Source organism: Panthera leo, chromosome B1 (genome assembly GCF_018350215.1).
Source record: "Panthera leo isolate Ple1 chromosome B1, P.leo_Ple1_pat1.1, whole genome shotgun sequence".
Classification (NCBI taxonomy): Eukaryota; Metazoa; Chordata; class Mammalia; order Carnivora; family Felidae; genus Panthera; species Panthera leo.
In genome coordinates, this window is record NC_056682.1 from 43,279,213 (window position 1) to 43,304,630 (window position 25,418).

Sequence of the window (25,418 nt, forward strand, 5' to 3'; positions counted from 1 at the left end):
TCCCAATAAAGAATTATTCTCCTGATTGCAACACAGAAACCAACCAGGGTTTCCATCCTGCTGCTCTGCAGAATTCAGACTCAACACTGTAATATCAACTCTTAACTGAATTTCCAGACTGCCTGCCTGCCCTATAGATTTCAAATTTGCCAACCGCCCACAGTTAAATGACCTAATTCCTTGAAATAAGCCATTCCTCTGTCTCTGTAAATACACACACACACTATTCTGTTTCTCTGCAGAACCATAATGCATTATCCACAATCTTAACCTAAATCTTGACCTAAATCTCACACCTTATTCAAAAATTTACTCAAGATAAAGAACATTTAGAAAAACACATAGGAGAAAACTTTGGGTATCTAGGACTAGGCAAAGCGCTTTTTGAGTTGACTTGAAAGTGTGAAAGCCCATGTGAAGAGGATGAAAATTAAGCTACAGATTAAAAGAAAATATTTATAAGCCACATAACTGATAAAAAAAAAACTAGCATCCAGTATAGAAATCTCAAAACTTGACCAAAAAAAAAAAAAAAAACTGGGCACCTTGGTGGCTCAGTCAGTTAAGCATCCAACTCAATTTCGGCTCAAGTCATGATCTTGTGATTCATGGGCTCAAGCTCTGAGTCAGGCTCTGTGCTGACCATGCAGAGTCTATTTGCGATTCTCTGTCTCACACTCTCTCTTCCCCTCCCTCACTCACTCTCTCTCTCGCAAAAATAAATAAACTTAAAAAAATCCAACCAGAAAATGCAAAAAGGACTTCAGGAGACATTTTATTGACAGTGATATACAAGTGGCAAATAAACACATGAAAAGATATACATCATTAGCCATTAAGAAAATGCAACTTAAAACCACAATGAGATATCACTATCCATCTATTATTATGGCTAAAATAAAAATTATTGTTTATACCAAATGCTGGTGAAGATGCAGAGGAACTGGATCTCTCATATATTGCTGATGGGTATGTAAAAAGGTACAACCCTCTGGAAAATAGATTTGCAATTCCTTAGGAACTTATACATTGGCCACATGGCTCAGCAATTGTACTCCAGGAAATGAAAACTTACATCCACACAAAACCTATACACAAATGTCAATAGCAATTTTATTTGTAATAGATGAAAACTGGAAAAACCCAAATACTCTTAATGGTTAAGAATGAATAGTTAAGCAAACTGTGGTACATTTATACAATGGAATATTACTCAGCACTAAATATGAAGAAACTATTGACACATGCATCCTCCTAAATAGATCCCAAGGATATTACCCTGGCTGACAAAAACTAATCTCTACAGGTTACTACGTGATTCTATTATTATAACATTCTCCAAATGACAGAATTATAGAGATATAGAATTGATTAGAATGAGGGATTAGGGATACAGGGGAGAGGTATGAATACAAAGTAGTAAAGCCATAAGACAGTTCCCTTTTTGTGATGGAACAGTTCTGTATCTTGATTGTAGTGGTGGTTCCATGAATATACACATGCTATAGAATGGCACAGAACTACACACACACACACACACACACACACACACACACTCATATAAAAAGAGATGAAATCTAAATAAGGTTTATACCAAAGTCAATTTCCTGTTTTTTATATCATACAGGTTAAAGACATTAAGACAATCTAGGTGAAAGATAGGCAAGGCCTCTCTGAACTATTTTTACTTTCCATTAAAGTGTAATTATTTCAAAATAAAAAGTTTAATTGAAAAAAAAGACCACCAATAACTGTGGCTAATTCTAAGTAAACGGATTCTGTGTAATGGTTATCCTTCTTCATATTTTTTGCCATTTCAAAAATTATTCAAAGATATATTACCTTTATAATTTACATTTTTATTAATTTTGTATTATTAAAACAGTGAAAACATATAATCACTAAAAATACTAGAAATAAGTGTTCTGAAATACAGAGAATTTATCTCTACGTGATGATAGTATGAATGCTTTTTTCCTCTTTTTCCTCTTCTCTATTTTCAAGTCATTTTTGATATGTGTATTTTTTCATAATTTAAAATTGCATTAATTTTAATAAATCAAATAAAATTCAGCCAGAAAATATAAAATAATAAGGAAGCACTCTAAAGCTGATTAATTCCAACAAAATGTGTTAAGCAAAAAGTACAAAATCATATATAGTATACTAATTTTTGTTTAATAAAAGAGATATAAAAAATGCACGTATCAACTCCACTGTGCAAAAACTAAAAGGTAAGATAACTAGAAATTAAATAAAAACTAAGATAATAGAAACAAATAATAAAAACTAATTGTTTTTCTATTGGGAGTAGGGGAGAGTAATGGGAATGGGATAGAAAGTTTGTAGCAATGGGAATGGAGTAGAAGGATAAAAAGATTCTCTGAGTATAATCATATATAGTTCTGAATCTTAAAAATTGCTTTATATTTCACATATCAATAACTAAAATAAAATGAACAAGGACAGGGGAAAATCCCAAAGTGTACTGTTTTCAAATAAATAATCTAACCACATCACTAGGAAAAAATGAATTAACCCAAATAATTCTTGAATAAAATATTTTTTATTTCTTTTGTTTGGTTTTTTGAAAACAGTCACAAATATGAAAAGGTATGAGGCTAGAATGAACCTTATATTGTGGATTCAATTTGGAAGTATAATTTTGACCTCATTCTTTTTAATGTAGGTATATATAGAAATATATATATATACATATATATATATATATATATATACACACACTCCCATATAATGAGTGTAAGTGTGAATATATATACATGTATACATATACCATATATTCATGTGTATTTATCCATATGTTTACATAGACATGAATATTATAAAGATATAGATTTCCTAGCTCTGTCTGTTAATGGGACCAGAAGCAGTGACACTCCAGTAGCAAAAAGCACAATTAATACCTAGATCTTGTTTTCTAAATACCATTTCCCATTCAGATGAACCAGGGCTTCTTAGAGAATGGCTGATTTTAGAAACTGGGGTAGGAAACATGCAATATGAATGAACATCTTGTGATTCCAGAAAGTAAGGAAGCATTCAAAAAGAACAACAACAAAAAACCTCAAAATGTTAGGAGTTTGTCAAAGAGACACATGAGTCAACTAAAAGAACTCCCAATGGCCAAAGCTAGAAAAAGTTGAACAATGAAAGAAATACAGTAGCACTGATTTATAACCCAGACTATAACATAAATATCCGTGAGTCTATAATCTTACAAATAAATGATTGAATAAATAAATGGAGAAAAATAGACAAGCTATTGAGCCCCCAAGGTGAAACATAACTTCCTACTCCTGAAATATGGACTATGCACAGTAACTTCTTTCAAGGAAGGACAACATGGAAAGGGAAATAAAGAGTAATTTTACAGTGAGAAATCTGACAAACATTACATCAGGCAGGCCATCAAGGTTAACATCAACAAGTTATGTACATTTGATAATGATATGGTGAAAAGACACTTTACCTCTGTGGTCTTCCTCCCAAGCCTAATCATAAGAGAAACATCAGACAAATCTTAATTTGAGGGACATTCTACTGAGTATCTGACCAGTTCTCCTCAACTGTCAAGGTCATCAAAAACAAAGAAACTATGAGAAACTGTCAAGAGAAGCCTAAGGATACATAACTAATAATTGTAATGTGGTATCCTGAGTGGAATCCTGGAAAAGACTTTAGGTAAAAGAAATCTGAATGAAGTATGGAATTTATTTAATAAGAATGTACCAACATTAGTTCACTGATTATAACAAATGTACCATATTATGGTTAGATGTTAGTATCTGGGAAAACAGGATGTGCTGCTTATGGGGAAAGATGGGCAAGAGGGAAATTTGGGGAAGTAATGCTATGTTCTAAAACTGGATGTGGTGATGGCTGTACAATTCCATACATTAATCAAAAGCAAATATTTGTACACATCATGGGTAACTTTTATGGTAAATAATATCTCAATAAGTCTGTTTAAAAATGAATTGTTTGGTGTATGTTCAAAATGAGTATAACCATAAAAAAATTCTTAAAACACTTTAAGTGTTGTTGTTCTAATTACCATATCAGGACCACACACAGATCCATCTTCTACAAATGTATCATCTCTTTCTTCAGGACTGTCAATTGTTGTCCATGGATTTTTATTTGCCTTGTTTTGGTTCCGATATGTAGATACACACATTTCTTCCCGTACATGTGTGTAAATCACAGATAAATTTGCACGTGACACTAATTCTTTGTGTGGCCAAGCACAAACTAATTTTCCACATAGAAGATGACTAGAAGCATAAGGCAGAAAAAATATTCTCTTTTTACTGAAATAACATAGATTGCTGATATACTTAAGTTTTTTTAAAAAGTGCCTTACTAATTTAACTCCAGGTCTCAATAATTTTCTCTCAGCAAATTTTTTGAGCACAGTGACTTATGTATGATGTGACTCTTTTTGTTTTGTGAGGCGAAGTGGCAAGGGAAAAAATAATGATATTTGCAACCTGACAGCCCTGATCTGTCTGATATTAGCTTCTGAAATTTGAGCAAATTATCACTGGTTTTCAATTCTCTCATTAGTAAAACAGGATAAATAATTCTCACTATAAATATCGTTGTTATAACATTATAGGCACTGAACACATGTTATTTGTAGGCAATGGGTAATACTGTTCAGCTCAGATCATGAAACAAAGAAATGTGTGATAAACTGCCATATAATAAGATATAAGATATATTATCATATACATTCTAGGATCTTGGCAATATATAACCAACATCCCAAACAAAATTATAATTTTCTAAATACATACGCATAACCACAATGGTTTTGGCCACAGTTTCCATATCTATCTCCTCTTGAGTTTACTTCATCATAACAAGCAAATGGAGCACCTCTAGAAGCTGAAAGAAAAAAATTTAAGTAAATTACAAAACATAATTCCAACAATCATTATATAAATAATAAACTCACTTTGGAAATTATAATGTGATACCTAAGGAGGCTTATAATTGCCTAGCATTAAAAAGTTGCTGGAGTAGATCTGATTAAAAAGAGAGCTTCTCATTTTAAATCTATAGACTTTGTTCTGCACCAAACAGAAAATAACCAGCAAAATTATTCAAATGCTGTTACATTATTAGGAATATAAGTAGCCATAGCTCTCTCTTTGTCCTCTAAATTGTTTACTTTCTTAGTTTCCTATCCAGTGTGAAAACATAGTTTGTTCTTAGTCCAAATGAAACAGGAGAAAAAGAGTATCTATAATGCAATGCTGATAAGAAACCCAAAGAGCATTTGACTTAACTCTTCTTCTTCTACACTTAAGCCCTCATCTCTGTTTCCTAGTATGCTAACAATCACTAAAAAAAAGAATTTTGAAGGGCTCCAGTCCCAAGTGGCAACTTACGAAGACCCTGAATTCTCCTCCTTCCATGGACACACCAAATATACATCTATTTATAGAGAAATTCCTCCTGAAGAACTGAGTACTGAGTGAATGGCTTCTACACAATGAAATACAGAAAGACCATAAAGAGAATCACAAGAGAGGTGGAGACATGGTAGCAAAGGAAACTTCCACCCTTGATGCTCCAGTAGGGAGGGATAGGACTGAGGGACCATGAGCGGATTCATCTGCCCTGAAATCACAGGGGGGAAAGATGCAATTTAAAAGAGCAACTAAAATATAAAAGATGCAGTTCTAGAACTCCGCCAAATACTAGAAGAGCTGTTGGAACTCTCTATGGGTCAGAGGGGCTGGCAAGCACCACAGTTAACATATCCCCTCCACCTTGATAGCATAGGCAAAAGCAGGATCCTGATACCACAGCTGACATTTTCTCAGTGAGATCTGGGTCCTTGGCCCATACCAGCCCTGGACCCTATTGGCACAGATAAAAAGCTGTGGTTTAAAGGAGCAGCTAGAATATAAAAGAACTAGCCTTAGAATCTTGCCTCATGGCAGGGAAGTTACTAAAACTCCTTTGGGTTGGAGGGGCTGGCAAGCACCACAATTTTCACCCTCTTTCTACGTTGATAGCATGGACAGGAAAGGGGCCTGGGTGCCCTAGCTGGTCTACTACCTCAGTGAGTCCCAGGCTCCTAGCCCATGACATCCCCAGTAATCCCACCAAGGTGGCCAAAGCCACACCAGGGCACCCCTGGTCCATGCTCACTACAGCTCCAACCATCTTGCCCAACTGACATAGGTGCAAAGCACCTGGGGAACACACCAGGCCCATACCACCTTGACTATAGATGGATTTATGGGGGCACTCCCAGTTCAGAATGCCCTGGGACCTCCCAGCTCACACCTGCTTTAGCTCCAGCCACCCCACAAGAACAACCCCTGCACAAAGTGCCCTGGGAACCTCCAGCCCATGCCCTGCCTTGCTTTAGATACCCTGTGCATGGAGTGCCCTGGGACAACATGACCTTCATCCACTTCAGTTTCAGCTCTGCACTCTGTGCAAAGAGCTCTGGGACTCTCCCCTCTCCCTCCCACTGCCAGTTTGCACCCACTTCAGCTTGCAAGAACAAAGATCAAGGTTAGTTGAAGGAAGGAAAGAATAAAGATCAGAGTAGAAATAAATAAAAAATTTAACAAACAAAAAAAACCAGAAGAGATCAATGAAATCAAGAGCTTGCTTGTTCTTTGAAAAGATAAACAAAATTGATAAATCTTTAGCCAGACTCATTAAGAACAAAAGAGAGAGGACTCAAATAAATAAAATCAGAATGAAAGAGCATAAATAACAATTGACACCACAGAAATACAAAGAATTATAAGAGACTACTATGAAAAATTATATGCCAACAAATTGGATAATCCAGAAAAAAATATATAAATTCTTAGAAACATACAATCTTGCAAAAGTGAACCAAGAAGAAATAGAAAATTTAGGGGCATCTCAGTTAGTTGAGCAACTCTTAATTTTGGCTTGGGTTGTGATTCCAGGGTCATGGGATCAAGCCCCATGTTGGGTTCTGCACTGAGCATGGAGCCTGCTTGAGATTCTCTCTCTCTCTCTCTCTCTCTCTCTTTCTCTTTCTCTCCCTCCCTCCCTCCCTCTGCCCCTCTCCCCTGCTCATGTAAACTCTCTCTTTCTTTAAAAAAACAATTTAACAAAACAAGAAATAGAAAATCTGGACACACCAATAACTAGTAATGAAATTAAATTAGTACTCAAAAAACTACCAAAAAATAAAAGTCAAGGTCAAGAATTCTACTAAACATTTAAAGTATAATTAATACCTATTCTCCTCAAACTTCCAAAACATAAAAGAAGAGGAAAGTTTCAAATACACTCTATGCAGCCAGCATCACCTTAAGACCAAAACCACATAAACATACTACAAAACAAAAACTGCAGGTCAATATCTCTGAGTAACATACATACAAAATCCTCAATAAATATCAGTAAATCACATTCAACAATATATGAAAAGGATCATCCACCACAATCAAGTGGGATTTATTCTGGGGATGCAGTGATGGTTCAATAATGTGGATACACCACATTAACAAAATGAGGGATAAAATTATATGATCATTTGTCAAATGCAGAAAAAGTATTTGACAAAATTCAATAACCTTTTATGATAAATCTCAACAAAGTGGGTTTAGAGGGAACATACCTCAACATAATAAAGGTCACATATGAAAAACCCACAGCTAACATCAGACCCAATGGTGAAAAACAGCACTTTTCCTCTAAGATCAGGAAAAATACAAGAATGTCCACTCTCACCACTTTTATTCAACTTAGTACTAGAAATTCTAGCCACAGCGATTAGACAAGAAAAAGTAATAAAAGAAATTCAAATTGGTTAGGAAGAAGTAAAACAGTTACTATTTGCAGAGGACATGATACTATATATAGAAAAGCCTAAAGACTCCACAAAAAAAAACTATTAGAAGTAATAATTCAGTAAATGTGCAGAATTCAGTAAAGTTGCATGATATAAAATTAATATGCAAAATTTTCTTGTGCCTGTGTACACTAACAATGAAGTAGAATAAAGAGAAATTAATAAAACAACTCCATTTACAATTGCACCAAAAAATAATAAAATACCTAGGAATAAACTTAACCAAGGTGAAAGACCTGTACTCTGAAAACTAGAGCACTGACAAAAGAAGTTGAAGATGACACAAACTAATGCAAGATTCCATGGTCATGGATTGGAGGAATCAATATTATTAAATTTTTCATACTACCCAAAACAATCAATGAAATCCCTGTCAAAAATTCAACAGCATTTTTCACATAAATAGAACAAATGATATTAAAATTTTTATGGAAGCACAAAAGACCTCAGCCAAAGCAATGTTGAGAAAGAAGAACAAAACTGGAAGTATCACAATTCCAGGTTTCAAAATATGGTGCAAAGCTGTAGTAATCAAAACAGTATGGTACTGGAACAAAAAGAGACACCTAGATCAACAGAACATAATCCAGAGACCAGAAATAAACCCATACTTACATTGTCAATTAATCTATGACAAAGGAGGCAAGAATATACACTGGGGAAAAGGCAGACTCTTCAATAAATAGTGCTGGAAAACTGGACAGCTACATGAAAAAGAATAAAAATTGGCCTACTTTCTCACACCATTCACAAAAATAAACTCAAAATGGATTAAAGACCTAAAGTAAGGCACAAAACCATAAAACTCCCAGAAGAAAACACACAGTAATTTCTTTGACACTAGTCATAGCAGCATGTTTCTAAATATGTCTCCTCAGGCAAGGGAAAGAAAAGCAAAAATAAACTAGTAAGACTACATCAAATTAAAAAGCTTTTGCACATCAAAGAGAACCATCAACAAAGAAAAAAGGCAATCTACTAAATAGGAGAATATATTTGCAAATGATATATACCCAATAAAGGGTTAAGATCCAAATTATGTAAAAAAAAAAAAGATCCAAATTATGTAAAGAACTTACACAACTCAACACCAAAAATAAGCAAACAATCCAATTTAAAAAGTGGGCAGAGGACCTAAATAGACATTTTCCAAAGAAGACATGCAGATGTCCAACAGACACCTGAAAAGATACTCATCACTAATCATCAGAAAAATTCAAAGAAAAAACAAAATGAGACACCACCTTATACCTCTCAGAATGACTAGAATCAAAAAGACAATTAAAGACAAGGATGAACAGGGAGGGGTCAAAACAGAAGAGACTCATATATATGGAGAACAAACAGGGTTGCTGGAGGGGTTGTGGGAGGGGGGATGGGCTAAATGGGTAAGGGGCACTAAGGAATCTACTCCTGAAATCATTGTTGCACTATATGCTAACTAATTTGGATTTAAATTTTAAAAGTAAAAAAAATAAAAATAAAGACAAGGATGTAAAGAAAAAGGAACCCTTGTGCACCTTTGGTAGGAATGTAAATTGGTATATCCACTATTGAAAATAGTATGGAGGTGCCTTGAAAAATTAAAAATAGAAATATCATATGACTAATTCCACTCTTGTGTATATACCCAAAAAAACAAACAGACAAAAAAAACCATAATTCAAAAAGATACATGCATCCCTATGTTTATTACAACATTATTTACAGTAACCAAAATATGGAACAACCTAAGCATCCATCAATAGATGAATGGTTAAAGAATATGTAATATTCTTTATATATATATATATATATATATATATATATATATATGTACATATGTATATATATAGACACACACACACAATGGAACACTACTCAGCCATAAAAATAATGAGATACTGACATCTGTGACAAAATTTATGGACCAAAGGATATTATGCTAAGTAAAATAAGTCAGAAAGAGAAAAACAAAAACGATATGATTTCACTTATATGTGAAATCTAAGAAACAAAACATGTACAAAAAGCAAAAACAAAAAGCAGAAACAGACCCATAAATACAAAGAATAAATTAATGGTTGCCAGTAAGGAGTATGGGAGATGGGCAAATTGGTGAAGGGTAATGGGAGATACAGGCTTCCAGTTATGGAATTAATAAGTCATGGGGATAAAAAGTAAAACATAGGGAATATAGTCAATGGTGTTGTAATAGTGTTGTATGGTGACAGATGGTAGCTACACTTATGGTGAGCACAGCATAATGTATAGAGTTGTTGAATCACTACGCTGTACACCTGAAACTACTGTAACATTATGTGTCAACTATACTTCAATTAAAAAAAAAGAATTGTCTTTTTTGGCTCAGTCAGTTGAGTTTCTGACTCTTGATTTTGGTTCAGGTCATGATCTCAGGGTCATGGGATTGAGCCCCACGTCTGGCTCTATGCTGAGCACAGAAACTGCTTAAGATCCTCTCTCTCTCCTTCTGCCCCTCTCCCCCACTGACACTCTCTCAAAATAAAATATAAAATCTTAAAAAAAATAATTACTGAATTTTAAAATCAGGAAGGATGCCAATGTGCACCTACTTCACCCCTGTCATATGTTTAGTTATGTCTAATTTTTAAATCACAAAAAATTCAAATGTAATAATAGCTGCCCCATCACTTTGACTTGGTTATTTAGAGGTGTGTTGTGTTGATCATGTTAGTCACATGTAATAAAAACTGAGATCTTTTGTTGTCACCACTATTAATTGGCAAAGGAGCTCTCCTTAGCAACTTTACAGTTCTCATAGTTGAAGAACATGCTCAATAAACTTCATTCTCTCTCCTGACACAACCTATACACATAAAGGATGCTACAAAACACAATCTACAAATAGGTTTGTGAGCAGAATCTACCATAATAAGCAATTCTCTTTTGAAAAGGCCTACTCTTGAACCCACCCAATAAGTAATTAGCATCTGTTTGCTTTGTCCCAATTTACTGATTTGATTTGATTTTGTTTGATTAAATCTAGTTCAAACTTCTCAATTCCTCCAAATTCTACCCAAGGACCAGGATTAGAATGGTGCAAAATTTAAATTTAAGGAGGTAGAGTAACAAAAACTCAATACTCAAATAACATCCTTATTTCCCCCATTATTTATTTTTGAGAGAGAGACGGGGGTGGGGGGGAGAGAGGAGGGACAGAGAGAGAAGGAGGCACAGACTCTGAAGCAGGCTCCAGGCTTCGAGCTGTCAGCACAGAGCCCAACGTGGGGCTCAAACCCACGAACTGTGAAATCATGACCTGAGGCAAAGTCTTACTCTTGGTTTTGGCTCAGGTCATGATCTCGCAGTTTGTGGGTTCAAGCCCCACATCGGGCTCTGTGCTGACAACATGGAGCCTACCTGGTATTCTCTCTTTCTCCCTCTCTCTCTCTGCCCCATACTCTGTCTCTCTCTCAAAAAACAAAATAAAAATTAACTAAAAATTTGAAAGCAACCCAAGTGTTCATCAATGGATGCATGGAAAAATAAAAATGTGCTATATACACACAAACAATGAAATTTATTCAGCATTAAAAAGGATAGAAATTTTGCAATATTCTACAACATGGGTGAATCTTGAGGACATTACGCTAAGTGAAATAATCAGCCAGTCACAAAAAGACAAATACTATATGATTCTACTGATATGGTACCTAGCATAGTCAAAATCAAAGATACAGAAAGTAGAATGGTGGTTGCCAGGGACTGAAGGAGAAAGAATGGAGTTATTGTTTAATAGGTACTGAGTTTCAGTTTTCCAAGATGAAAAGTTATGAATGGCTCAATATGGTATACTTTATGTTACGTGTATTTTAACACAATAAAAAATTTGTGGAAAGACAAAAGAACCCATTTCATTTTATATGTAGACATTTTCTTATATATTATTTAAAATAATTCAGCTAAAACATTTTTAAAGCTTCATTGCATTATTTTCTTACTCAGAAGCCCATTACTAATTAGTATTTTACTCTTAACATCATCTTTTAGGTGTTTACATCTAAAATTTAATTTCTTAGAGCTTGGGAACAATTTTCCCATCTTCTGTTTTTCCTAAAATAGACCTGATATATAGTAAATATGTGTGGATTTTTTGTTAAAAGGGAAACACAAAAAGAGGGATGTCTTATGCCACCATAATGCTAGCATTACTACCTTTAGCATTTTGTGTAAGGCAGGTCTAGTGGTCACGAATTCATTTGGCTTTTGTTTGTCTGGAAAGATTTTATATCCCCTTAATTTTTGAAAGTCAGTTTTGCCTCATATAATATTCTTTGTTGGCAGCTTTTTCTTTCAGTGCTTTGAATATATCTTCCCACTACCTTCTGGACTGTAAGATTTCTGATGAAAACTTTCCTCATAGTCCTATGGGGGTTCCTTTGGATGTAAAAACTTACTTTTTTTTTCTACTTAAAAAATTCTCTCTTTGTCTTTGAATTTTGGCAATTTTATTATAATGTATTTTATGGATTTCTTTGGGTTTATCTTATTTGAGGTGGTTATTTGGTCTTTCTCAATCTGGATATCTCATTTCCTTCTTCCAGCTTTGGAATTTTTTAACCATTATTTCTTAGAATATGCTTTCTTTCTTTCTTTTTTAAAGTTTATTTGTTTATTTTTAGGAAGAGTGAGAGAGAGAGAGGGAAAGAGAGAGAGCAAGCATGAGTGGGGGAGAGAGAATACCAAGCAGGCTCCACACTGTCAGTTCAGAACCCAATGTGGGGCTTGATCCCACAAACCAAATGTGAGCCAAAACCAAGAGTCAGATGTTCAACAGACTGAGCTACCCAGGTGCCCCAAATGTGCTTTCTGATCCTTTTCTTCTCTGTTCTTTTTTCTGGAACTCTCATAATGCATATAGTCCCACTAATGGTGCTCCATAAGTCCTTTAAGTCACTGTTTCTCATTCCTTTATCTTATTTGCTGTTCTTACTTAATCATTTCCAGTGACTTCTCCTTGAGTTCATTGGTCATTTTGTTTGCTTGATCTAGTCTGCTGTTGAATACCTCTAACGCATTTTTCAGTTGTTAGTGTATTATAAGCGTCATGATTTCTGTTTGGCACTTGGGGATCTGGACTAATGGATCAAGTCTTTGCCTCCCAAATAGAAAGCTGGGAACTAGGATTATTTATCTACTCACTTGGTGGTGAGCAGGAGGAGTACCATTGATGTCTAATAGCTCAAGCTGCCACCCCTGTTGCCCCTGGACATCTAGACAGTTCAGACCCATCAGAGCTCCCAGAACTGGCAGGACAGATTCCAGATGTTTGGGCATCCCCCTTGAAAATGTATGCATGTTGGACATCTAAGCAAATCCTTCTCTGCTGGGTGAAGCTGAGAGCTAGATGTTTTCTCCCTGCTTGTAAGGCACTGCACTGTGGTAAGAATCTCTAACGAGAGGGTGTCTTGAATCTCCCTACTAGCTTTGGTGAGCTCTGCTTTGTTCTAGTAAAAACCCTTGTTTCATTTAAGCCTAAACTAAACCCCACCACCACAAATTCTATATAATATTCTGACAAGTTGCATTTCCACTTGAGGTTTCTTCCTTTGCAAACAAGAATTCCATATAAATTCTGGGTTTTTTTTTCATTTTTCAGAATCAAGAAAATTTTATTTCCTTTAACACTAATACATACTAGGCAAGATGTCACTCATTAAAAATCACATTTACTTTTGTTCTATAAAATTGAATAACAAAGCTTGTAATAATCAGAATTTAGGAACTAAGGAGAAAGTTATGGTCATTACCTCCTCCAATCAATTCTTTACACTGTTTGGTAAATATGCGACATCGTCCTTTGTAACAGAAGGAATCGCCTGAATCACAACTTTGTCCATTACGTGCATAAGTGTCAGGCATACAGTGTGGGGAAACTCCATTGCAATATTCAGTGAAATCACATTCATCATATGATTTCCTACACTGTATACCAATTGATTTTAGCTAGAAGGGAAAAGGAACATAAGAAAAGATTATGCATCAATGATACTCAAGTTCTACTTCCCTTCAAGTTTTAAATTTTCACTCATTTACTTTTTCCTAAGTTGCTAAAAGCAATGAGAAAATTAAGTCTTCTTATTAACTACTTAAGCATTGCACAGAAATTTAAAAAACTAAATTTACTGTGGATAAAGGAGTGGATAATGCTCGTGAGAGAAGTAAGAAACTCAAAGATAAGTAGACTACCATAATTATTTTTTTAAAAAAAAAAGAAAGACAAAAAGCACGGCTAAGGAATTAACATAAAAATTACTTTCAAAAAAGTTACTTCCAACCCATTATGGCTATGCTCACATGGTTTCTCCATATGCTGTTCCTTAAAGCAGAAATCAACCATTTACAAAACAATAAATATACATGATAAAGATTTAGAAAACAGTTTCTAGATGTTTTTAAAGGTAATTTAAGGACACACAGGAAATGTTTATTTCACATATCATATTGTAAACAACTGTAAAAAAAAATAATGTCCTCAATTACATATCTCTGATCTCTTTAGCACTTATGCTTTAGCTAATAGCTTCAGGATTCATTTCCTGTATACCTGTCTTCACCAACAAATACCCAAATATCATCACTACAAACGCTTTCCTCAACCTAAGCCCCAGTTTCTCATCGCTATCATCACTATCCTATGCAGATCAAGTCAAATTTGTTCTAGCTTTCAAAGGTCCTAGAGGCTCAACCTCTGTAACATTCACCACTCCCCAAAATAGGTTTTCTGTATACTTTTTTCCATGTTGGCAAGTATTTGCAATATATAGCAATTCTGACACAAATTCTTCAAGTGATGGGTGGGAAGACAAAACACAATACTTGTGTCACCCAAGCTTATAGAGTTAACAATCAAATAAAAAACAATGATCAAAATTGTTTCTAAAGGAAAATACATATAAGTATAATGAAAAAGTATTAATATTACTTTCTTTAAAATATGCTTCCTGTTATAAATATGTATAAATGGAAATATTACATTTATTCTAATTTCCTCTATTGTTATGACTGTCTTTTATAGCAGTTTAAGGGCCACAGAAAATATGAGGGGTAAGTACAGAGACTTCCCATATAACCCTTGATCAGCACATACAAAGCCTCCCCTCTAATCAACATCTCCAACTGGAGTGGTATATTTGTTACAATTGATGAACTTATGTGACACATCATAATCACTCAAAGTCCATAGTTTACATGAAAGTTCTTTCTTGTTGTTATATATTTTATGGGCTTAAACATATGTATAATGACACGTATCTATTGTTATGGTATCTTACAAAGTATTTTCACTGCCCTAAAAATCCTTCATGCTCTGCCCATTCATCTCCCCTTCAGTCCCTGGCAATCACTGATCTTTTTATGGTCCTTTTTGTAGTCTCACCTTTTCCAGAATGTCATATATTTGGAATCATAGAGTCTGTAACTTTTTCAGATTGGCTTCTTTCACCCAACTTCTTTTTCAATACACTTATAAATGTGCAGTTCCTCAAATGTTTTATCATCCTACTCGCTCCTTTATTAAGAGGTGTTAATTTTTCTTTACTTGGCTCCCTAATTCCAAAATGGCCCTAAAACTTAAAAATGGCTGACTCCTTGTTTCTGAAGTGCTTTCTCTTAAAATCTTTTTTGTTTTTTTATTTTGTTTTTAATTTATTTTTATTTTTTGCCAAGACTTTCAGTCTGTACATGTAATGTGTCATTCATTGTCAGGGCTATGACCCTTTACACAACTAATAAGGAATGGGTGGGTTAATTTATTGCCTCTGACCACCACACCAGCCTTGACTGCATAGTAAAGAGAGTATTATGTGTATCAGAAAATTCATAGCTTGGGCTATGTCCCTTTTGATAATTAGGCCCAACGACTATTCCAGTCTCAATAGCACTTGTTCACATATCCCTGTTGATACAACTGGTTTAAGTTATTCCCTTTTGATGCATCAATGTCAGGAAACTTAGTAATCTTCTATACTTCTTGTGTTTGATAGGTTAGTCAATTTTTTTAAAGTTACCCTTAATATGAATAATTATGACTAAATTATATCAAATAATGGAAAAGAAGAGGAGAGTAACATCAGCAAATGTTAGAATAGGAGATTCCTGGCTGCATATCCTCACAGAAATGCCTGTTTTAACAACTACCTTGAATGACAATCTGGCTGAAAGGTTCTAGTCCCCACATGAAGCAAAAAATCTGAGAGTAGATTCATTGGAAGATGGTAGGAACAGTTTCATTTTACCCACATTATCCATTCCTCAAGGTGGCACCGCTCAATGCCAAGAGAGACTCTTGGCTTGTGATTTCTCTGACAGAGGAAAATAAAAGTGATGAGAAGCTGGTTTCCCCAGCCCTGCAAAACACTGTCCAAGAGATTTACTTTTGTCTCACCCGACTCAGACCACTTAGGGAATTGGCATACTTAAATAGTCTTGAGATACCAAGGACTAGGGAAAAGAGATGGGGGTTCACATCAACTAGCACATAGATTACAACAACCAGCCACATATCTAATTAACTGTCTTACAGACTTCAGCAAGAACCTCACCCATGAGCCAACAGGATGCATTATCTGAGGACACCCACAACAAGCCAACTAACACCCCCAGTACTCCACACTCACAACCTGTCGCCAGAACGACAAACTCTCCAGCAGATGGCACACATGAGGCTCCAACAAGTGGGCACAATCCTGCAGACAACACATGGATATCAGCACCTGGCTGGACTTTGCTGAATTGCACAACCTTGAACACTTCAGGGCACTGTTTTATGGAAATTTTCTGAGGGGCTCTCCATAGCCATACTGACTTTCTGGGATTGAGAGAAGGTGTACAACCCTAAACTCCGGCCCTCTGGAGGTGTGAAACAACCCGGGAAGAGGAGTGGAACAAGCACACCCATAAAAAAGGTCTGAGAGGCCCCCAAAACTCTAGTTAGTCTGACTACTGACTGGTTTCTTTCTCTCTCGAAGCCAGCTAGTAAACACTAGAAGAGATGTGAAACACTTCCATTGTGAAGGCAGCAGTTCAAGACTTCAAGAAACATCAAGAATCAAGGAAACATGATGCCAACAACAGAGGTCTTGTGGAAGACAAATGAAAGAAATGGAAATGTACAAAGTGTCTGACAAAAAATTAAAAATAATCTTCATAAGCTCAGACAAGAGAGCACAGATAGACATAAACAAAATCAGGAAAACAATACATGAATGAAATGAGAAGTTTCACAAAGAAGAGAAAATTTTTTTTAAAAAGAACCAAACAGAAGAAATTCTAGATCTGAAGAATACAATGATTGAACTGAAAAATTCTATTAAAAAGCTTTAAAGGCACAGCTGATCAAGCAGAAGAAACAGTTAACTCAAGGGCAATCATTTAAAATTATCCAGTCAGGGGCGCCTGGGGGGCTCAGTCGGTTAAGTGTCCGACTTCGCTCAGGTCATGATCTCACGGTCCCTGAGTTCGAGCCCCGCATCAGGCTCTGTGCTGACAGGTCAGAGCCTGGAGCCTGTTTCAGATTCTGTGTCTCCCTCTCTCTCTGCCCCTTCCCCCTTCATGCTCTGTCTCTCTCTGTCTCAAAAATAAATAAACGTTAAAAAAAAAGTTAAAAAAAATAAAATAAAATAAAATAAAATAATCCAGTCAGAAGAAGAAAAAAGAAAAAATATTAAAGAGAGCCTATGGCTTGGGGCAGTTAATATGGTGTAGTAAGGGGATCCTGGGTTTGTCTTGTCCCTTGAACATAGCTAGATGGACATCAAGGTATTTTGAATACCTAGGGAATTGATCTGAGGACTAACAGAACAATCTGTATAATTTGAGGGAGAGAACACAACAGGTACATGGTGCAAAGAGGTGAACTGGGGGAGAGAATAGCCACAGTGCCAGTGCCACAGAGGGGAGACAGCCGTTTTCCCAGAGAGGAGAAAGATGGGAGGTAGGAGGAAAAGTGCATCAGATTTGCATAAGAAAGCACTCCCCCCTGAAAGCAGCAAGAGAGAAAGAGTGAAAACATCCATAGGGGACTGCATAAGAAAACTGTTCCCCAAAACCACTGACAGAGGAAAAAGGACAGTTTCAATACCACCAGTATTTTCTACGAACAGTGGAGCACAGAGTCTGAAGTTTCAGAGGTCAGCCCCTGGTGGTGTTCCCAGGAGGAAGCAGGGTGGAGCCCCTGGAGTGTGCAGAGCCATCTGAGGATAACCTGGGTTGCTCAAGGAGAAGCAGTTCCCCTGCTTGGAGTATGCTTGGTAGAGATGATACAGCCTCTCTGTGGGCAAAAGACAGGGCTGGCACCATCAAGCTGCCACCTTCACCCATTCACCCGTAAAGGAACACAGACACTGGCTGAAGGCAGCATACCCTGGTGCCAGTTGTGTGTTGTGACTTCCCATTAACTCTGAGCCCCTGCCACTGAGCAGTGGCATGACTATTTCCTGAGACATGCTGGCCACAGTGTGGTGACACCCTCCCCCAGAAGATCACTGTGTCCAAATCCCAAGGGTCTTCTGAAGTATTTTGAAACACAACCATACCTGATATAAAATTCTGGAAAGAGATGCTGCCTGGTAGGCAGACAGCTGGGACACAGGGGAAGGCAGGGTGCTGACAGAAGTGGGGGATATAAGAGCGGTGACTGATATGCAATCCTGTGTCTGTGAGGGCATGAATTTCCTACTCTGGAGACTTGACAGTAGTGTGAAGCCATTTTCACCTTTAGCTCACCAATACTGTCGGACACCAGGAAGCTAAAAAGCATGACCAAATGGAGAATGGAGCTGTTACACCAAGAGCCCACACACCCCCGGCCCTCGAGGCACATCTCCACTAGAGCAAGTAGGATTGAGAATCAGAACAGCAAGCTCCTCCCTCAGAAGACAAGCGTGAATCCCTTCCACGAACTTAATCTACCACCCACAGACTGCTGCAAGGTTTTAGCTCTAGGGGAAACTGGATCTAGCTTCATTTGGGATTTTTTGTTTGTAATTTGTTTATTCATTTTTCATTGTTGTTGTTGGTTTTTACTGTTGTTGTTGTTATTTTTCTTTTGTGTCTTGGATGCAGAAAGAGCAAAATTTTTTATTTTATTTTTTATTTTTAAAATTTTTATTTTTTGCTCTTTTCTTTGTTTTCTATCAAGCTTGTGTTAACAGGAAGACCAAAACACACCTAGGGTCTAGCTTCCTTTATTTGATTTTTGCACAATTTTTGTTTTTATTTCATTCTATTATTGTTGTTGCTGTTGTTGTTGTTGTTGTTTTTTCTTCCTCCAAAATGACAAGATGGAGGAATTCAACTCAAAAGAAAGAAAAGAAGAAATGATAGCCAGGGTCTTAGTAAATGTAGTTATAAGTAAGATATCTGAACTAGAATTTAAAAGAACAATGATAAGGATACTAGGCAGCTTTGCAAAAGCATAGAATACATCAGATAATCCCTTTCTGCAGAGCTAAAAGAGCTAAAATCTAGTCAGGCTGAAATTAAAAATGCTATTACCAATATGCAAACCCAAATGGAGGCCATAAAAATGAGGATGGGTAAGGCAGAGGAGTGAATTAGTGATATAGAAGATAAAATTATGGAAAATAATGAAGCTGGAAAGAAGAGGGAAACAAAGATCAGGGACACAAAAGCAGAATTAGGGAACTCAATTACTTATTAAAACATAATGACCTTTGTATAGTAGGAGTGCCAGAAGATAAAGAGAGAAAAAAGGGGCAGAAGGTTTATGTAAGCCATTTATCACAGAAAACTTCCCTAATCTGGGGAAGAACACAGACTTCAAATCTGTGTTCCAAGAAGCACCAAGAACTCCCATTAAATTCAACAAAGGCCAGCCATCACCAAAACATATCATAGTCAAACTCACAAAATACAAAGACAAGGAAAGAATCCTGAAAAAACTTAAAAGTCCCTAAACTATAAGGCATCAGGTTGGGATCAGGTTCACAGCAGATCTTTCCACAGAAACTTGGCAGCCAGAAAGGAGTGGTAAGATATATTCAATGTGCTGAATGTAAACAATATGCAGCCAAAAATACTCTATCCAGCAAGGCTGCCATTCAATATAGAAGGTAGAAAAGAGTTTCCCAAATAAAAACTAAAGTACTTCATGACCGCTAAACCAGCCCTACAAAGTAATTTTAAGGGGGAACCTTTGAGTCAAAAAAAAAAAAAGAACAAAAGCAACAAAGGCTAGAAAGGACCAAAGGACATTACCAAAAATATCAATTCTACAGGTAACACATTGGCACCAAATTCATCTCTTTCAATAATTACTCAGAGTATAAATGGACTAAAGGCTCCAATCAAAAGATATAAGTTATCAGAATGGATTAAAAATAAAAACCCTCAGGAAAGTAGGGATAGAAGGATCATACATCAAGATCATAAAAACCATATATGAAAGACCCAACACTAATATCACCCTCAATGGGGAAAAACTGAGAGCTTTCCACCTAAGGTCAGGAACAAGACAGGGATGTCTACTCTCACCACTGTTATTCAACATAGTATTGGAAGTCTTAGCTTCAGCAATCAGACAGCACAAAGAAATAAAAGGCATCCAAATCAGCCAGGAGGAGGTCAAACTTTCACTCTTCGCAGATGACATGATACTCTACATGGAAAACCCAAAAGATTCCTCAAAAAAATGGCTAGAACTGATCCATGAATTCAGCAAAGTTGTAGGATATAAAGTTAATGCACAGAAATTGGTTGAAGTGACAGAAAGAGAAATCAAGGAATTGATCCCATTTACAGTAGCACCAAAAACCATAAAATACCTAGGAATAAATCTAACCAAAGAGGTGAAAAATCTATACACTGAAAACTATAGAAAGCTTATGAAAGAAATTGAGGAAGACACAAAAAAATGGAAAAAGATTCCATGCTCCTGGATAGGAAGAACAAATATTGTTAAAATGTCGATACTACCCAAAACAATCTACATATTGAATGCAATCCCTATCAAAGTAACACCAGCATTCTTCACAGCTAGAACAAATAATCCTAAAATTTGTATGGAACCCAAAAAGACCCCAAATAGCCAAAGTGATCTTGAAAAAGAAAGCCAAAGCAGGAGGCATCACAATCCCAGACTCCAAGCTATACTACAAAGCTGTAATCATCAAGACAGTATGGTACTGGCACAAGAACAGACACTCAGATCAATGGAACAGAATAGAGAACCCAGAAATAGACTCACATACGTATGGCCAACAAATCTTTGACAGGGCAGGAAAGAATATCCAATGGCATAAAGACAGTCTCTTCAGCAAGTGGTGCTGGGAAAACTGGACAGCGACATCCAGATGAATGAACCTGGACCACTTTCTTACACCATACACAAAAATAAACTCAAAATGGATGAAAGACCTCAATGCAAGACAGGAAGCCATCAAAATCCTCGAGGAGAAAGCAGGCAAAAACCTCTTTGACCTCAGCTGCAGCAACTTCTTACTCAACACATCTCTGGAAGCAAAGGAAACAAAAGCAAAAATGAACTATTGGGACCTCATCAAAATAAAAAGCTTCTGCACAGCAAAGGAAACAATCAGCAAAACTAAAAGGCAACCGACAGAATGGAAGAAGATATTTGCAAATGACATATCAGATACAGGGTTAGTATCCAAAATGTATAAAGAACTTATCCAACTCAACACCAAAAAAACAAATAATCCAGTGAAGAAATGGGCAAAAGACATGGGTATAGACACTTCTCAAAAAAAGACATCCATATGGCCAAACCGACACATGAAAAAAATGCTCAACATCACTCATCATCAGCGAAATACAGATCAAAACTACAATGAGATACCACCTCACACCTGTCAGAATGGCTAAAATGAACAACTCAGGATACAACAGATGTTGGCGAGGATGCGGAGAAAGATCTTTTGCACTGATGCAAACTGGTGCAGCCACTCTGGAAAACAGTATGGAGGTTCCTCAAAAAATTAAAAATAAAACTACCCTATGACCCAGCAATTGCACTACTAGGTATTTATCCAAGGGATACAGGTATGATGTTTCCAAAGGGCACATGCACCTCAATGTTTATAGCAGCACTACTGATCATAGCCAAAGTATGGAAAGAGCCCAAATGTCCATTGGTGGATGAATGGATAAAGAAGATGTGGTATATATATACAATGGAGTATTAGTAATCAAAAAGAATGAAATCTTGCCAGTTGCAACTATGTGGATGAAACTAGAGGGTATTATGCTAAACAAAATTAGTCAGTCAGAGAAAGACAAATATCATATGACTTCACTCATGTGAGGACTGTAACAGACAAAACAGATGAACATAAGGGAAGGGAAGCAAAAATAATATAAAAACAAGGAGGGGGACAAAACATAAGAGACTCTTAAAAATGGAGAACAAACAGAGGGTTACTCAAGGGGTTGGGGGGGGGGGATGGGCTAAATGGGTAAGGAGCATTAAGGAATTTACTCCTGAATTCATTGTTGCACTATATGCTAACTTGGATGTAAATTTAAAAAATAAATAAAATGATTAAAAATAAAAACAAACAAACAAACATCTATTGGACATTCACTATGTGTCATACTGGGTGTTATCACTCCCAGAGAGATTCTCAATGCCCCAAAGTCATCTTAAAACCCAAAGTAATAAATCCATTGTGAAATTTTAAGCACTCTAGTATCTGGTAGGGCATGTATTTGGGGGCAGGGAACCACACAAGTAGTCACAATAATATTTTGAACTTTGGAAAATCCCACAAGCCTTATTAAATTTCAACTTCCTTCTACTTTCTTCCAGAACAAGTTTTCCGGATAAGGCAAAGTATCCCATTTACACTTATCCAAATCTGTATATGGAAGGAGAGGTTAAGGAAGTGATGGGGAGTGGGGGCTTTCATTTAAAAGCTTACCATAGCCATTATATAAAACAATGGAATTTGTCACTTTCAGAAATAGAAACATTGCCTCAGTGAATCTCTGTGGTCTCATATTATTTTGGGTTTTATGACTGTCATTATTCCCTGTGTATAAGAAGAGTTATAGCAGTTATATTATATCCGTCTTGACTTCAACTTTCTTTGACTAAGATTAAAAACTTCTGAGATGCCTGAGTAGCTCAGTCACTTCAGTGACTGACTCTTGATTTCAGCTCAGGTCATGATCTCACAGTTCATGAGATCAAGTCCCGAGGTGGGCTCTGGGCTGACTATGTGGAGCCTGCTTGGAATTCTCACTCTCCCTTTATCTCTGCTCCTCCCCCACTTGCGTGCATGCATTCTCTCTCTCTCTCTCAAAATAAACATTTAATAAATAATAAATAAATAAAATAAATAAATGTAAAAGCTTCATGATTATGTTAATAAACATGGTTTTCTAACAAAAAAAACTTTATGTCTCTAATTTGGAGCACCCAAATATAGAAAAAAATTAATAAAAAACACAAAGAAACTCATTGATAATAATACAATAATATTAAGGGATTTTCACACCCCACTTACAGCAATGGACAGATCACCTAAGCAGAAAATCAACAAGGAAACAATGGCTTTGAATAACACAGTGGACCAGATGAACTTAACAGATGCATTCAGAATATTTCATCCTAAAGAGTAGAATAAGCGTTCTTTTCAAATGTACATGGGACATTCACCAGAAGGGATCACATACTGGATCACAAATCAGCTCTCAATAAGTACAAAAAGATCGAGATCATACCATGCATATTTTCAGACCATAAAGCTATGAAACTTGAAGTCAACCACAAGGGAAAAAAAAAAGCCCTCAAACATGGAAGTTAAAAAACATCCTACTGAAGTATGAATGGGTTAACCAGGAAATTAAAGAAGAAATTAAAAATACATGGAAGCAAATACAAATGAAAACACAACAGTTTGGGATGCAGCAAAAGTAGTCCTAATAGGAAAGTAAATTGCAATTCAAGCCTATCTCAAGAAGCAAGAAATATATAATCTAAATATACAATCTAAACTTACACCTAAAGGAGCTAGGAAAGGAACAGCAAATAAAGCCTAAAGCCAATAGAAGAGAAATAATAAAGATTAGAGAAATAAATAATATAGAAATAAACATAAGAAACCAGTAGAACAGATCAACAAAACTAAAAGCTGGTTTTTTGCAAGAATTAACAAAATTGGTAAACCCCTAGCTACACTTATCAAAAAGAAAGGAGAAAGGGCCCAAATAGTTAAAAATCACTAATGAAAGAAGGGACCAACACCACAGAAATAGAAGGGACCAACACCACAAGAGAATACTATGAAAAATTATATGCCAACAAACTAGGCAATCTGGAAGAAATGGATAAATTCCTGGAAACATACAAACTACCAAAACTGCAACAGAAAGAAATAGGAAACTTGAAAAGACCCATAACCAGCAAATAAATTGAATCATCTATCAAAAATCTCCCAACAAACAAGAATCCTGGGCCTGATGACTTCACAAGCCATCTATTCTTCTCAAACTGTCAGCAAAGTCACAGGATATAAAATCAACTTGCAGAAATCTTTTGCATTTCTATACACCAAAAATGAAGCAGCAGAAAAAAAAAAAAACTGCTGGATAAGAAAACTATACAAGGCAAAAAATTTCCTTCAGAAATTAAGGAGGGTTAAAGACATTCCCAGATAAATAAAAGCTAAGTGAGTGCATCACCTCTAGACCTGTCTTATAAGAAATCCTATAAGGAGTTCATCAAATTGAAATGAAAGGACAATAACTCAAGAAAACATAAAAGTATAAAACGCACCGGTAAGTGTAAATATATAATCAAATTCATAATTCCCTAATACTGTAATGGTGGCAAAATACTTTTATCTCCAGTAAAAAGTTAAAAGACAATAGTATTATAAAGTAAATATTATTACATAATTTGTTAAAGGATGCACAATATAAAAAGATGCAAATTGTAACATTAATAGCACAAAATGTGGGGGAACTAAACGAGAATTTAAAATGTAGAGCTTTAGTATATGATTGAAGGTAGGTTATTATCAGCTTAAAATAGATTATTACAGGTGATGAGTATTAATACCAGGTGTTGTATGGAAGTGTCGAATCACTGTATTGTACACCTGAAACTAACATTACACTGTATGTTAACTACTAGAAGTGTAAACAAAAAGTTAAAAAAATAAAAAACTACCTTACAATCCAATAATCGCATGACTAGGTATTTACCCAAAGAATACAAAAACACTAGTTTAAAGGGATACATGCACCCTGATGTTTATTGAAGCATTATTTACGATAGCCAAGATATGGAATCAGCCTAAGTGTCCATCAAGTGATGAATGAATAAAGAAGTGGTATATATACATATATACAACAGAATATTATTCAGCCATAAAAAAGAATGAAATCTTGCCATTTGCAACAACAAGCTCAGCAAAATAAGTTAGACAGAGAAAGACAAATACCATATGTTTTCATTCATATGTAGAATTTAAGAAACAAAACAAACAAGGAAAGGAGAAAAAATAAGAGATAGTCAAAGCAAGAAACA

General features: G+C 35.8%; 1 protein-coding gene across 6 annotated transcripts in view; it reads right to left on the minus strand.

The window, feature by feature from the left end:
* Nucleotides 1-25,418, minus strand: part of LOC122217601 (disintegrin and metalloproteinase domain-containing protein 5-like) — a 134,291-nt gene that overhangs the window by 29,258 nt on the left and 79,615 nt on the right. For all 6 annotated transcript variants that reach the window (XM_042934782.1, XM_042934783.1, XM_042934781.1 and 3 more), the window contains 3 exons: nucleotides 13,654-13,849; nucleotides 4,821-4,911; nucleotides 4,076-4,295 (listed from right to left, as the gene is read on the minus strand). In XM_042934782.1, the coding sequence (XP_042790716.1) occupies nucleotides 4,076-4,295; nucleotides 4,821-4,911; nucleotides 13,654-13,849 (507 nt within the window). The remainder of the gene's footprint in view (nucleotides 1-4,075; nucleotides 4,296-4,820; nucleotides 4,912-13,653; nucleotides 13,850-25,418) is intronic.